We start from the raw sequence: 14,342 nt of genomic DNA on the forward strand, positions 1-14,342 counted from the left end.
TCTAGTGGGTCCCACGAGCCCCACTACCTTATGCATGGCCCTGGGTCAAGAACATGGGACCTACTCCGTCAAAACATTTTTTCCTTTTTTATATCTATAAGGACATTTTGGTCTTTGATTGAGTACAAAAAAAATCTACCATGGGTGTTTTGGTCACAAAACTGATGGAATTACCGGATTTGCAAAAAGGAAAATGCTATCAGCACTATTGTAATTTGATGATCTCACTTTATTAAAAGTATTGTATGGCATGCACCATAGGATGATCCAAACCGTCCATTAGATGGGCCACAGCCTAAATAGGTTGTGCCCCAAAAATCATTTCCATAGGTTGATCTTAACCCTCCAATCGGAATGTTAGAGGGTTGATCGCAACCCTATATAGATTGGAGGGTTAGTGATAAACCTATGGAAATAATTTTTGGGGCACAACCTATTTAGGTTGTGGCCCATCTAATGGACGGTTTGGATCATCCTATAGTGCCGGCCATACCTTACTTTTAATAAAGTGAGGAGTGTGATTAGGGGTGTAAACGAGCCGAGCCGAGCTTGGCCAGGCTCGGCTCGGCTCGTTAAGCTCAAAAGCTCGGCTCGGTCAGGCTCGCGAGCCTTACCGAGCTCGGGTTATATTATGTTCACACCCCTCATCTTCCCTGGACAGCCCTACTAGTGTAATTTGACTACTTTTTTTACACTATGGGGGTGGTCCTAGTAACAAATGGGGTTCCAAAAATGAAGTGACATATTTTGCCCCCCCCCCTTTTCACTTTCTGGACAACCCTTTTAATGTATAAATTAATATATAATATATATATTTAAATATATTAAATTCTTAACGAGCCTTAACGAGCCGAGCCGAGCCGAGCCGAGCCAAAATTGACACCCGTAAGTGTGATCATCAAAATATAATAGTGCTGATAACATTTCCCTTTGCAAAAATACTCAAATGTGATGGCACTGTTTGTAAATTTTCAAACTAGAAGACTGTTTTTGCAAATGAAGCAAAGTGGAAGACTTCTTTTGTAAATAAATAAATGGGAAAAAAACAGTTACACACACCCTTCAACTTTCTGACACATTGAACTATAACCTTGTAGTTTCAAACACATCAACTATACCCCCCTGACTTTTCAATGTGTATAGGGTAGAACCTCCTCTTTTCAATCACCAAATCAATTGGTCTACTTTTAGGTCATCTGAAGATCCAACTTAGCCTTGTAAGACGACTGTTTTAGATCAATTATAGGCAGGGCCCACCATGTAATAGTGGGTATGTCTCATTGTATTATATTTAACTGGTGGCACTTTACATAAGCTTAACTCAATATGCTCACCCACATAGGAGAAAAAGAGAGAACAATTCTAATGCTTTTCATAGTTATATGAAAAAAAAAGAATTCCAGACTCTAATGCATACCCAAACACTAGAATTGGAATATCATTCCTTTTACCTGGGGAATTAGAATAGGAATGAGATTTTTATAGCAATAACGATTCATGATTTGTGTAATGATTCATACACGTGCGCGACGCCCGGCCCGGCCCGACTCGGCCGGCTGTGCGTGTGACCCGAAGCATTTTTCCTTCCCTTCAAAATTTATTTTTGTTTTTGCTACTAACCGTATAAATTCTTGTGGAACTTCAAAGTTATTGGCAAATAACTTTGTTGTTCTCGTGCGTCGTGACTTTTGGGATGCGATCTTTCCCATTTGTAACATCATTTAAACGACTCTATTCTTAAAAAGTGTCATTACTATATTAATGGGTGTATTGAACGGACACTTCTGTCTTATAAAAACAGAGATCAATCTTTAATTTTGAAAACATAGAAAAATCTAATAGAGACCTTTCCGTTTTCTATTCGTTCTCTGTTTTCTCTTTCTCTACAAATAGTTTTCCTTCACATTCTTCTTTCTTCTGTCTACTTTACGTATTTTGTTTGGCAATCTGAGTGATCCTGTGGTTAGAATCTCTTAGAACGTGCAAATTCTTAGAGATCGACGGTGTTGGACTATTGTATCCTAGGGGTGATTGTGCCGAGAAATTTGTTGCATCGGAATAGTTTCCGCATAGACACAAATTCACCTTAAAAGAGAGTGACATAGTTCATGTCTCATCTCGCAGCATCGAAAAGGTTTATCTAACTCAACTATTTTTTTTGTTTTTACAGAAATCAAGTACGTCATATTTATAATTTCGGAGGTAAATCACCAACGGGCATTGGTGTGAATCCTTGGACCGAACCATCACAAAAATCCGATGCACTCTTTCTATCTCTTCTTTCTTGTTCTTCTGTGCATTTGATTTTTATTTTCTTCGTGCAATCTTGCTTAATTTGCCATTCGTGTTAATTCCAATTTTAACAGGGGCAAAAGTTTTCATAACCCCATTCGCAAGGGTGCCCTTAAGTTTAGAATTCCTCTTCTAATTATAAAATAAGTTATAATACATCTTTCTAAATTTTTACAAATTTAAACATGATTTTTTTTCATATAGGTTGATATTCAATCTATATTAGGCTAGTAGTGCTTTTTAGTATTTAAAATAAAGGAAAAATAAAATAAAATCTGCTGACTAAGATCTGGGCAGATCGTGGCCCAGACATGATAATATCCCTCTAAATTAACCAGCCATCTCATATGAATTAAATGAATAAGACAAAATCTGTTGAAAAATAAGCCTATATGGCTGCTCACTCATCCAGTACCCTGCCCGCGAAATGCCTTCTGTGATGGTCCCTAGCAAATCCCTAATTTTTACAATCCAAACAGGCTCTAAAAGATGGGTGGCATTACCAAAACAACTAGGTAGCAAATACAAGCCTCCATTACTCTTGCAGAAAAAATCTACTCTCTCTAGGGTTTAGGGTATTTGCTAGAAAAACTATTTCTACAAACTCTGCCTCATTTCCCGCCCTCCCAAACAAGAAACTTTTTTTTCCTCAATCAGGTACGAATCTAACAATCAAATTCTCAATCTCTATCAATCCAATTTCTCTTATATTATCTGTTTCAATGTCCTAATTTTTCTAATTTTAATGGCGGGATCTCCTTCAACATCTCTGCTTCGAATCTATTCCTCTCGCAAAACCAAAATTTTCCTAATTCGATCTCTCCATTCTCTCAGGGAATGTGTTCATTCAAATCCCAATTCACTTCTCCAACATTTCCCCCAAATTTCGCCCAATTCGAAAACCCTACAGACTGTACAATTAGGGTTTTGGGGGCGTCTCAAGACTATAAAATTAGGGCATTTTGATCAGAAGCAGTTCTCCACTCGAGTTTCGCCTAATTCGTTAAACCTAGAGACTAGAAAATTAGGGTTTTGGAGGCCTGTCAATAGTATAAACCTAGAGACTATAAAATTAGGGTTTTTTGATCTCGTAGACAAGAAGCAATTCTCGACCTCGATCGAGAATGGTAGCCCTAGTGAATCTAGTTTTAAGACCGTCACGTCCCGAGATCCTGTTGAATTGTATCATGCCCTCCGCGCTTGCATTGATAATGTGAAGCGGACGACATCCGATTGGGATGCCCTAGTTGAGATCTTCCGATATTTGGGAAAATCCGGTTGGGCTTCCGATCAGGCGCTTGCTATTTACATTACTAGGTCATTCTTCCCCACCGCCGTTCACAAATTCCGTTCTTTCTTCTTGAGCAAATGCCCCGAAGATGTCACCAAGTACTTAGTGTTTGTTGGCCCATCGGAGACTTCTACGCGGTTTTTGTTCCCAATCTTTGTAGAGTTTTGTATGGAAGAATTTCCTGATGAGATCAAGTCATTTCGGAGAATGCTGGATACAGCTGACCTAACGAAACCCCACACATGGTTCCCATTCGCACGGGCAATGAAACGTAAAATCGTATACCATTGCGGTCCGACAAATAGTGGCAAAACGTATAATGCCTTGCAGCGGTTCATGGAAGCTAAAAATGGTATTTATTGTAGTCCTCTTAGGCTCTTGGCTATGGAAGTTTTTGACAAGGTGAACTCCCTTGGGGTTTATTGTAGCCTCCATACCGGGCAAGAACAGAAAACCGTGCCATTTGCGAACCATATTGCGTGTACCGTTGAGATGGTGTCGACTGATGAATTGTATGATGTTGCGATTGTGGATGAAATTCAGATGATGGCTGATCCTACCAGGGGCTATGCGTGGACTCGGGCTCTGCTTGGATTGAAGGCTGATGAGATACATTTATGTGGAGACCCGAGTGTTTTGAAAATTGTACGGAAGATATGTAATGAAACTGGGGATGAGTTAATTGAGAATCACTATCAAAGGTTCAAGCCTCTTGTGGTTGAGGCAAAGACATTATTGGGTGATCTCCGAAATGTTCAACCCGGAGATTGTGTTGTTGCTTTTTCGAGGAGAGAGATTTTTGAAGTGAAAATGGCTATTGAGAAGCACACTAGCCACCGCTGCTGTGTTATTTACGGTGCATTGCCACCTGAGACTCGACGCCAACAAGCATCCTTGTTTAATGATCAAAGTAACGAGTTTGATGTTCTAGTGGCTAGTGATGCCGTGGGAATGGGGTTGAATCTCAACATTAAAAGGGTTGTTTTCTATACTCTTTCAAAGTACAATGGCGACAAGATTGTGCCAGTTGCGGCCACTCAGGTGAAGCAGATTGCAGGAAGAGCAGGCCGAAGAGGGAGCAGGTACCCCGATGGGCTTACAACCACTTTGCTTTTGGATGATTTGGACTATCTGATTGAATGCTTGAAACAACCCTTTGATGAAGTCAAACAAGTGGGTCTGTTTCCTTTTTTGGAACAAGTAGAGTTATTCGCTGGGCAATTCTCCGATATTTCTTTCTGCCAGCTACTGGATAAGTTTGGTGAGTCTTGCCGTCTTGATGGTTCGTATTTCTTGGCCCGGCACGATCATCTCAAGAAAGTGGCTCAGATGTTGGAGAAGCTTCCCGGATTATCTCTTCAAGATCGTTTTAACTTTTGCTTTGCTCCGGTTAATATTAGAGACCCAAAAGCTATGTTCCATCTTTTGAAGTTTGCTACGACTTATAGCCAAAACCTTCCAGTTAGGATAGCAATGGGTATGCCCAAAGGTTCTGCACGAAATGACACGGAGCTCTTAGATCTTGAGACAAAGCATCAGGTTTTATCTATGTATTTATGGCTGTCACATCACTTCAAGGAAGAAACATTCCCTTATGCAGAGAAGGCAGCGACTATGGCAACAAGTATTGCTGACTTGCTCGGTGAATCTCTCGCTAAAGCGCAATGGAAACCTGAATCAAGGCAGGGAGGGAAGTCAAAACCTCAAGAAAAAGAGGGATATGAAAGACCAAGATCACTTATCAATGAATATCACAAGTAAGTTACTTCACTTATCAAAGAATATCACTAGTAAGCTAGTTCTTGTTTTGTGTTCCATGGCTGATCAAGTTACAAATTCACATTTTCTTCATTATATAGGCTCGCGGTAGGAAATCACTTCCTCTTTTGTTTATGTATTCTTGTATTTTCAGCTGATTTGTTGTCTTGGTTTTATTATGGTTCAGTATCTTGGGCTTACTCTCTCCAAGTTTAGCAGTAATCTTATTATTAATATATGCTTTGAAGGTATATTTTTGAACAAGTGCATCATTTTTTATGCTTTTTTATATTTCCTCATGTTTAGAACTTTTTTAGGAGTTATTTCATTGAAAGGTATCATTATCCAGGTTTTTAGCTGTATAGATAATTTTTATTCCCCTTTGTTTCTTATTTGGATTGATGATATGTACTGTTTCTAGTGTTTCATGCATTTATAATAAAAATGGTTTGACTCACACTAGTGTAAGGTGTTCCTCTTGGCTCTTTTTTGAAATGAAAAACTAAAACCGCAACATGATCTTTAGGCTGATGTGGTATTGATTAGTTCAATAGAGGTGTCTTAATGCCATCTAAAGCTGCTGTAATGTTCCAGGGACAGAGTTATGATACCACTTTAATGTTCCTACTACGAAGCTCTGATGCCGATTGGAATGGGCCTCCACAAGCTATATTAGATTCTTCCTTTGTTAAACTCAGCAATCAAAGGGATATAATCCATATTTCCACAATCTGAGGCATAATGATCAACCACTCGAAACATAATAGAAATCATAAACTGTTTAGAGAGGTAGTAAGCCTATCACACTATAATCTCTTCACCAAAATAAGTGCCACAATCGTTCTGGGGAATTTCTCGGCAAGGGTTAAAATGTCGGGTTAATATCTTGATATTTTCCAATAAAAATGAAAATGTCACCATATTTTTAAAATCTCGGGATTATTTCGAGATTTTGTCGTTTTATGAAAATGTCGCAATAAAAACGCGATATTTGAAAATATCGGAGACATTTGTGGTATAGACCTAAAACACTATTTTCCTCTTAAGATTGATAATATAATCAAACTGTAACAATGCCAATAACAGGAACAATCAAAAGCACAATGAGAAAATTGTGAAACCTGGAAATCCGGTGTTGAGTTCAATATTCTGAACTTGCGATGATAACTCCAGGAAGATACTCATCAAGGGTGACCTATAACCCTAGTTCCACTCTGAGTGAGAACACTTTCTGATTGCAATACGAGTTCCAGTAAATTGGTCTCACTGTCTGGCTGAAAGAATCCAAACCAAGCATGATGATAACTCGGCAATGGTTCCACAATAATTGCCTTCAACCTACAATCTCAGAATCTCGTTCTTGCTATTTGAATCCATGTCAAATTCTGCGCCAATTCCAACAAGGGTTTCATGTTCCCACTGTTTTCAAATCCATGATTGGATTGAATATAACCAACTCAAGATCCAATGTGAAATGCAAAGGCAATTCCAATATTATTCCATGTTCTGACTAAGAGTATTGAATGCCTACGATATGATGATTCCAGCCCATGTTTCTCCTATATCCTGCTTCAAAACCCACGATCTAGGTATGATAATAAACTTGTAAGTCAGCCGTTGATGAAATCCAAGTCCAAAACAATGATGATTCTCGAAGAAATTCGATGATTATATTTTCTCCAAATCCACTGTTTATATAGGGTATTCAATTGTAAATAGCATGGCTGCAGGATTGTTGTAATGGAGGTATTGGTTGGCCATCCATCCGGCATAGGAAGCCCTTCAAAAACTTAACGAGTCCCATAGCATTAAGGGTTGAGAAGAAGTTTGCATCTGGAGAAAATTACTTCTCCTTTTGGTGGAAAATTGCCATAATCTATTTCCAACATATTGATATCTTTCATGTCTATTATTGAAATGGCCATTTCAATTGTTAATAGATTGGAGATGTTGTAAAAAGATTTTCTTTTGAAAGTTAAGGAGGCAGGGAAAAGGGTAAAATATCTTATGGAATGGAAGGTGCTTTTCAAACCAAAGAAAAATGGAGGTGTTAGAATTGGAAATTTAAAGCTGAAAAACAAAGCTCTCTTAGAGAAGAGGATACAGATGTTTGTTGAAAAAACATAGGCTCTATGGGAAGGCATCATCGAGGATGAATATGGAGTGGGGTGGGGTTGTGACTCCACAGTCCATATGGCTACATGTGATTTGTTGGAACATGAACTTTTACCTATTTCATTTATTTTTGGGAAAGATGTTGACTAGATATCGCAAACAACTGAAAGGCAAGGGAGCAAGCTACCTTCCCTTTTCAGAAGAGTGGAAGGGGCTCCCCCTAAAGGAAAGGCGACGAAGGGTACCGCCTTGAAGTTAAGGTTCTGAATCTAGTTAAAAACGAACCTTTCTTCTTTTACGATATTTAAAATTCTGCATGCATTTTTTTGATATATATGAGAATAGAGTTCCCAAGGTTCACCTCATATAAGCTTATATGAGGTGGCGCTCACAAAACATAAGGCGCCCACTTTGTTTAGATGATCCAAACCATTCATTTGCAAGGCCCCATCATAGATAGGGTGTGTACCAAAAAATCAGCTCCATTGGATCATCCTAACCCCTCCAAAAGTGGAGGCAAAAATGGGCAGATTTGTGGGCAAAAAGTGTCTATCCATTTTGCCCTCCACTTTTGGATGGGTTAGGATGATCCAATGGAGCTGATTTTTTGTACACACCCTATCTATGATGGGGCCTTTCAAATGAATGCTTTGGATCATCCTAACAATGTGGGCCCCTTATGTTTTGTGAGTACCACCTCATATAAGCTATATGAGGTTAACCTCAGGAACCCTCCTCTCTCTCTCTCTATATATATATATATATATATATTGAAATAGGGTTACAAGAATGACAAGAATACCCCTACATGGTGTGTAATTACACCACCGCTCTTAACAACTTGCAATCATCTCATGCCAAATCCTATTGTCATCCTCCCAAAATGCGACAACCTGATTTGCCACACGGATTCTTCCGATTGCCCATGCCACCTTCTTTTGGCCTGCAAACCTTCTCCCAGCTGACGAGGTTGTATTTCCTTCTCTCTGCGCTCTCTTCTCCTTCTCTCTCCCTCTCTGTCCTTCTCTCTTTCTCTCTCTCTTCCATAAGGAAATTCTTTTGAGGCCTCTCAATTTTGTTAATAGTACTAATAGTACTCTATAATAAGGAAATTAGTAAACTGGCAAGTTGGTGAGAACTTCCGTAAGTGTAATCCTCCCTCCCAAGGATAAAAAGGGTACTTCCACATCACAAGCTTCTTCTCCACCCTTTCCACCACAGGTTCTCAATGAGCCTTAGACAACCTCCCCACACGTAGCGAGAGCACTAGGTATGAGCATGGCACATTCGACCATCCACATCCAGTAAGGTTAGCAAATCTGGCAACCTCACCTTCCTCAAGCTTAACTCCCATGACCACAAATTTTGAAAAACTAATCCTTTGGCCTGAAACAGCCTATAGCATCTCAACACTCCTTTAAGTCCTAGATTGAGATGGCCTCATAACATATAAGCACCTCTTTAAGGCCACTAGCATACTTTGGGCATAATCACAAAGGATCAAGGTGTCATTAGCACATTGAAGATGCAGAATCTTAAGGTTGGAACTATCGGTCAAGGTGTCATTAGCACATGGAATATCCAAAATCTTCATGTTGGAACTATCCATCACAAAATCTTTGATTTACCCATTAAGAGCCTCTGCAACAATGGTGAAGAGAAAAGAGAAAAGGAGATTGTGGATCTCTTTGGCTGTGCCAATAACTAAAATGGGTACTTAGGGCCACGAAATGCTAGTTGAGATCCACCCACACCATCTCTCCCCAAATCCCATTCTCATCATCATGTACAATATGAATTCCCAGCTGACCCTATCATAGGTCTTTTCCATGTCAATCTTACAAAGAAGCCCGCTTTTGCCCGACCAATGGTAAGCTAAAAATGCACTCATGGGAAATTAGGGCGCCATCCAGGGTTTGTCTCCTTGAAATAAAGGCACTCTGATATGGAGAAATACCTTCTCCTATCATGTTCCTTATTCTTGACACTAGCACCTTTGCATTAATTTTTAGAACTAAGCTGATCAAATGATAGTCCTCGAGTGACTCAACCCCATTCTTCTTTGGGATAATAGTGACAAATGAAGCACCAAAATCTCCTAGCCATCCTTGCACCATCTAAAAGCTCCGAGAACACTTCCACGAGCTCATCCTTAATGATTCCCCAAAAATTCTTAATAAAGGGCAAGGAAAAGCCATCTAGACTCGGGATCATAAAGCCCTCCATGGAAAGATGGCCTACTCCGCCTCCGATGTGAAGTGCATCTCTAAACTTGACCTACTGTGTTCATCAATCTTACTGAACTCCATCCCATCTGGCTTAGGCCTAAAGTGACCTTCTGCCGTATAGAGCTTAGAATAAATGTTCAAGATCGCATTTTCAAAAAAAAAAAGGATGTTCAAGATCGCCTTAGATATAGCTTGCTGCTCCTCACATCTAACCCTTCCACCACCACCGAGTGCATTTGTTAACTGTTACGGTGCTGGAAATATTGTGAAAATATGTGATATTCCTATCACCTTCATTCAACTGCTTTGACCTTAATCATTGTTGCCATTTGATTTATTCCTAGATCATAATGGATTTTACCTCTTCCCAGAGTTGGGATCTCAACAAGAGATCCTCCTTCGAAAGCCAATCAATCTCCTTTCTACTGTCTAAAGGACTCAATCACATTGTAATAGTAAGTGTTATGCTCGTCGCGGGTGGTTCTCCTTCCTTTTTTGGGGAATCATAAACTCCATATTTTAAAAGGCTAACCTACTTAACAAAAACAAAAACTGGAACAAAAACTAGTGCTACCTTCCATGTCAATCTCTCCCAATGAACTCTACAACCAATCCATCATCCAATGCTCCTTGAGCAATCTTCTCTTTTCATGTATGTACCTAGTGACATTAAAATCGCTTCCAAGTTCCAACGCACCACGGATGACGCCACCTCAAATGAACCGTAGCCAAGATCTTCATAGAGACGATGTCCATCTCTGTCAGACACCTAAGAACAACCCACTGTTATTTTCCGACAAATGGAATATGGTTTTAAATTTCCATCGAAACTGAAACAAAACGACCGAAATGTTTCTATTCCATCCTCACCGAAACCGAAATGCATAAACCAAAATCTTAAGTATAATAGTGGTATGCTATATCAGTATATATTACATAATTATATTGATATGAATTGCATGTGAAATGTAGTGCGTGTATTATGCATAAATATTTATATGAATTACATGTGAAATTTGTTATGTACTAAATTATTAGACATGCGTGACAGTGCATTGCACTAGGTGTTCGATATTTTCAAACCATTAGGGATGCTTGTCTTGCTTATGTGATGGTTTCTAGGTGTATTTGTGCATATTCTAACATTTTCTGAAGTTTCATCTTTAAATTCTATTATTTGCTGTGACTTTACAGGATTTCCATAGAAATTACTAACCAAAACCGAAACGTTTCCATTTCCATGGTAAGCGAAACCGAAACCTAAATTTAAAACCTTAGATGGAAGAACCGAAGAACATCACAGACAGTGAAACTTCCCCAATCATCTCTTCACTAATCAGCTCTGAAATATTCTATGCAACTAGGATCCTTTTTGACATGAGTATTGGTGAAGCAAACAAAATTGGATGTCCCGCCATATAGTTTTTTGTATGCTTTCTCTGTCAGGTCCCTCGCTTCCCTCACATTCCAACAGATGACCTTCACGGGCATGGTTTAAAATTTCGGCCGAAATACCGAAATTTCAGATTTTGGCCAAGGTCGACACTGAAAATACATATATTCGGTGTCGGCCCAGATTTCGGCCATTTTTTATTTTTATTATTTCTTTTCAGAATTTTTTGGTTTTTCCCAAAATTTCAGCCGAAATTACCGAAATTTCGGGACATGAGTGAAAATTTGTTTTTTTTACCGGATTTCGGCCGAAATTTCAGTTTTGGCACCGGAACCGAAATTTTAAACCTTGTTCATGGGTACATAGCCAACTCGTGCAGAATCGAACTCCACCAACCTCTGAACAGCCTTCCCCATCCTTTGGTAGTTTTGGTATGGATGCCAGATTGACATATTCTTTCTTTCGACGTATTGGGGAGAGGCTCTTTTGCCCTCTCTTCTTTAAAAAAACTAAAAAAACTCCCTCACCTCATCTCTCCTCTCTCCAAAAAATGAAAGAGCTCCCTCAATTCCTCTCTTCCCTCAAGGACAGCCCCTGGAACTGTGTAACTTGAACACCATAGCTTCCATTCAATCCGCAACAACTAAATCCAGCTCCATACTAATACGAAAACTCCCATCCTCCATAGAATAAACACGTACCTGTATTTGATTCTGGTGTGACCTTTCAGGTCTAGGATCAACTGCCTGATCTTTCCTTGGTGGAGATGCAGAAAGGACTCCAAAGCAGTCTCTTAAAGCTCTCCACCTGACCCCATGTGGGGCCCATAATTCCCCCCTCCTGTCACTAACCTAATCAGCACTCAGGGTCTGACTCGATTAGCCAACTCGTTCACCAATCAGGTTTGAAGCCTTTGATTCTTCCAATTGCATCACATCGCCCAGCATAATATAGTGGATATTAAGCTATCAGTTATCGATTGAGTCCTTCGAGGAAAGAATTTTGGGGATTGTTGGTAGTGGAGGTTTTAGGAACTGGAGTTTGACAGCTTCCGAGCAACAACCGGCCTGATAAAATAGCTGCAACATGTATCCCACCACCTTCAAATCACATTAACTTTGACGGAGACCAATTGAAGTTGGCAGTGTGTTTAGGAACCACCTTGGTGAGATAATCCGTACATTTTATGACTCAGTTGGTCTTAATATACTCATATAAAGAAGGATGGGAACTTTTCACTGGACTAAGTGTCTTTGAGGAGAACTTGGCCTAAAAGTTGATAGTGGCAAGACCGGGGAAGCATGATTCGTATCTGAGGGTGGGGATTCGTGATTCCCCGAATCGCAATTCGATTCGATTCCCTGATTCTGGGGAATCCCGAATCGATTCCGTCAGAACCCCGATTCCCAATTTTGGGAACCCCGATTCCCAATTTTGGGAACCTCGATTCCCAATTTATGAAACCCCCGATTCCCACTTTATAGGAACCTCGATTCCCAGGCGAATCCCCAGCGAATCCCCGACGAATCCCCGGCAAATCTCCGTCGACTCTCTGGCAAATCCACGATTCCCACTTCCAACCATCCCAGGAGCCTTCGATTCCCGCTTTCGAATCCCGAAACGAATCCGCTTTCGATTCCCGCCTTGGCAACCTTGGGCAAGACTCCTTTAATGCAGTTGTATGGGAAAAAAAGGATCGAGCCCAAGACTATGGAAGATAGCTAATGTAGTTCTTCATATTTCAGACCCAAGTAGAGGGTTAAACCATTCTTTTAGACACATCCCTAGAAGTGCAAGGTAAAAAAAAGTGGAGCTCTGTACAGGAGACAGTTTTCTATTGTTTTTTTTTTTTTTTTTTTTTAAAGAAACAGTTTTCTATTGTTATAGCATATTGGACTGTTTTATGTGGCTGTCTTTTGTTTCTTTGAAGATTGGTCGCACATGTAAATCTTTTCATTGGGTCACCTCAACCCTGGGCATGTATTTGTCAGTAATTTCACCGTCATCTTCCAAAAAAGGGCATCTCAATTCATAGTCCTCAAAATTGTTCCCTAATCACCAGGCCACTTGATGATGCATAGGTTGACGTCCAATATCAAAAATCTTATTGCTTATCATGTTCCTTCACACGTTCTTTGTTTCTCTCATTCCATACACCCAGTAGGACAAAGAAGAGTGTAAGTGTGTGTGTGTGTGGAAATGACGATGAAGGTTGTGAGTTGCACACCATCTTTTATTACATAAAGAGCCTTTTGACCATCCCACAAAAAAAATGAGGGGCAATAGAGCAAAGGTCCTCCGTTTGCCTGAAGAAACTGAACAGTTTACTGAACATTGTTATCTCCTATTTGCTGAAAATTTAGTTAAAGAGCCATTCCATGGGCCATCCCCTTTAGTTTATTTATGCCAATTCTATGTGTTGAGTATTCCACTAAGCTTCGTCGACACAATATCGAGTTTTGCTCATGTTAGTTCAGTCATTACCTGACACTGCTAATATGTGCTCTCTGTATGACAGGAAGAGGCACGAAGAACATTCCCAACATCATTCTAAGGAAAAGGTGCCAGCATAATACACAATACATTTATCAGGTAAATGCATCATTATATCCAAAGTCCTATTTAAACAAACGACAATGGTTTTCATCGCTGTTTGCCAACCATTTTAACAGGTCTTGGTTATTATTTTTTTATAAGCTCCACTCCAACATGAAAGGAAATCCTCATAGATAGAAATAGAACATCTGTTGTAATTGTCTCAACACACTGCCCATCTGCTGCAGAACTCTCTTTCAGACTCTAATTTTACCCCATGAAAAAGGAACCATTTTTCAGATTAGAGTTGTATTTAATCAACCCTTGGCCAGTTTTAAGTATTTAATATGGGTCCAGAGGAATTAAAAGTGTAATTTTCTTTCTACTTTTATGTTAGAAGTATTCATTCTTTTGATTAGGGTAGAAACTGCAAATGATGTTTGTTATCATGGCTCTGTTCTTAAAATTCATTCTCTAGTGCCATGTTTGGCCCCATGGAATATTAGCTTAGCTTGTGGTAGAAGGGGGGTAAGGAGGAGGGGGGATAAGGAGAGACTTGAGAAGGCATCAATGAGGAGAGGGTGAGTAAGTGTCTAAAAACAGGGAAAAAATAAATAGTATTCCATATTGAGTTTTGGGCATGTTTGGCAACCATGAAAAATTATTCCATGGAATATTTGTGGGCACAATTGTAAAAGAGGACAACTGAGAAGTAGGGAGGGGAAAAGAC

General features: G+C 39.6%; 1 protein-coding gene across 1 annotated transcript; it reads left to right on the forward strand.

The window, feature by feature from the left end:
- The first annotated feature begins 2,817 nt into the window (after window positions 1-2,817).
- LOC143889623 (ATP-dependent RNA helicase) lies at window positions 2,818-14,030 on the forward strand. Its single transcript, XM_077393896.1, has 2 exons — window positions 2,818-5,340; window positions 13,596-14,030. Exons 1-2 carry the CDS (start codon window positions 3,038-3,040, stop codon window positions 13,648-13,650), a joined length of 2,358 nt encoding a protein of 785 aa, XP_077250011.1. The 5' UTR covers window positions 2,818-3,037; the 3' UTR covers window positions 13,651-14,030.
- The last annotated feature ends 312 nt before the right edge of the window (window positions 14,031-14,342 follow it).

Source organism: Tasmannia lanceolata, unplaced genomic scaffold (assembly GCF_043159265.1).
Source record: "Tasmannia lanceolata isolate RefF3 unplaced genomic scaffold, GAP_Taslan_0.1 ptg000013l, whole genome shotgun sequence".
NCBI classification, from domain to species: domain Eukaryota; kingdom Viridiplantae; phylum Streptophyta; class Magnoliopsida; order Canellales; family Winteraceae; genus Tasmannia; species Tasmannia lanceolata.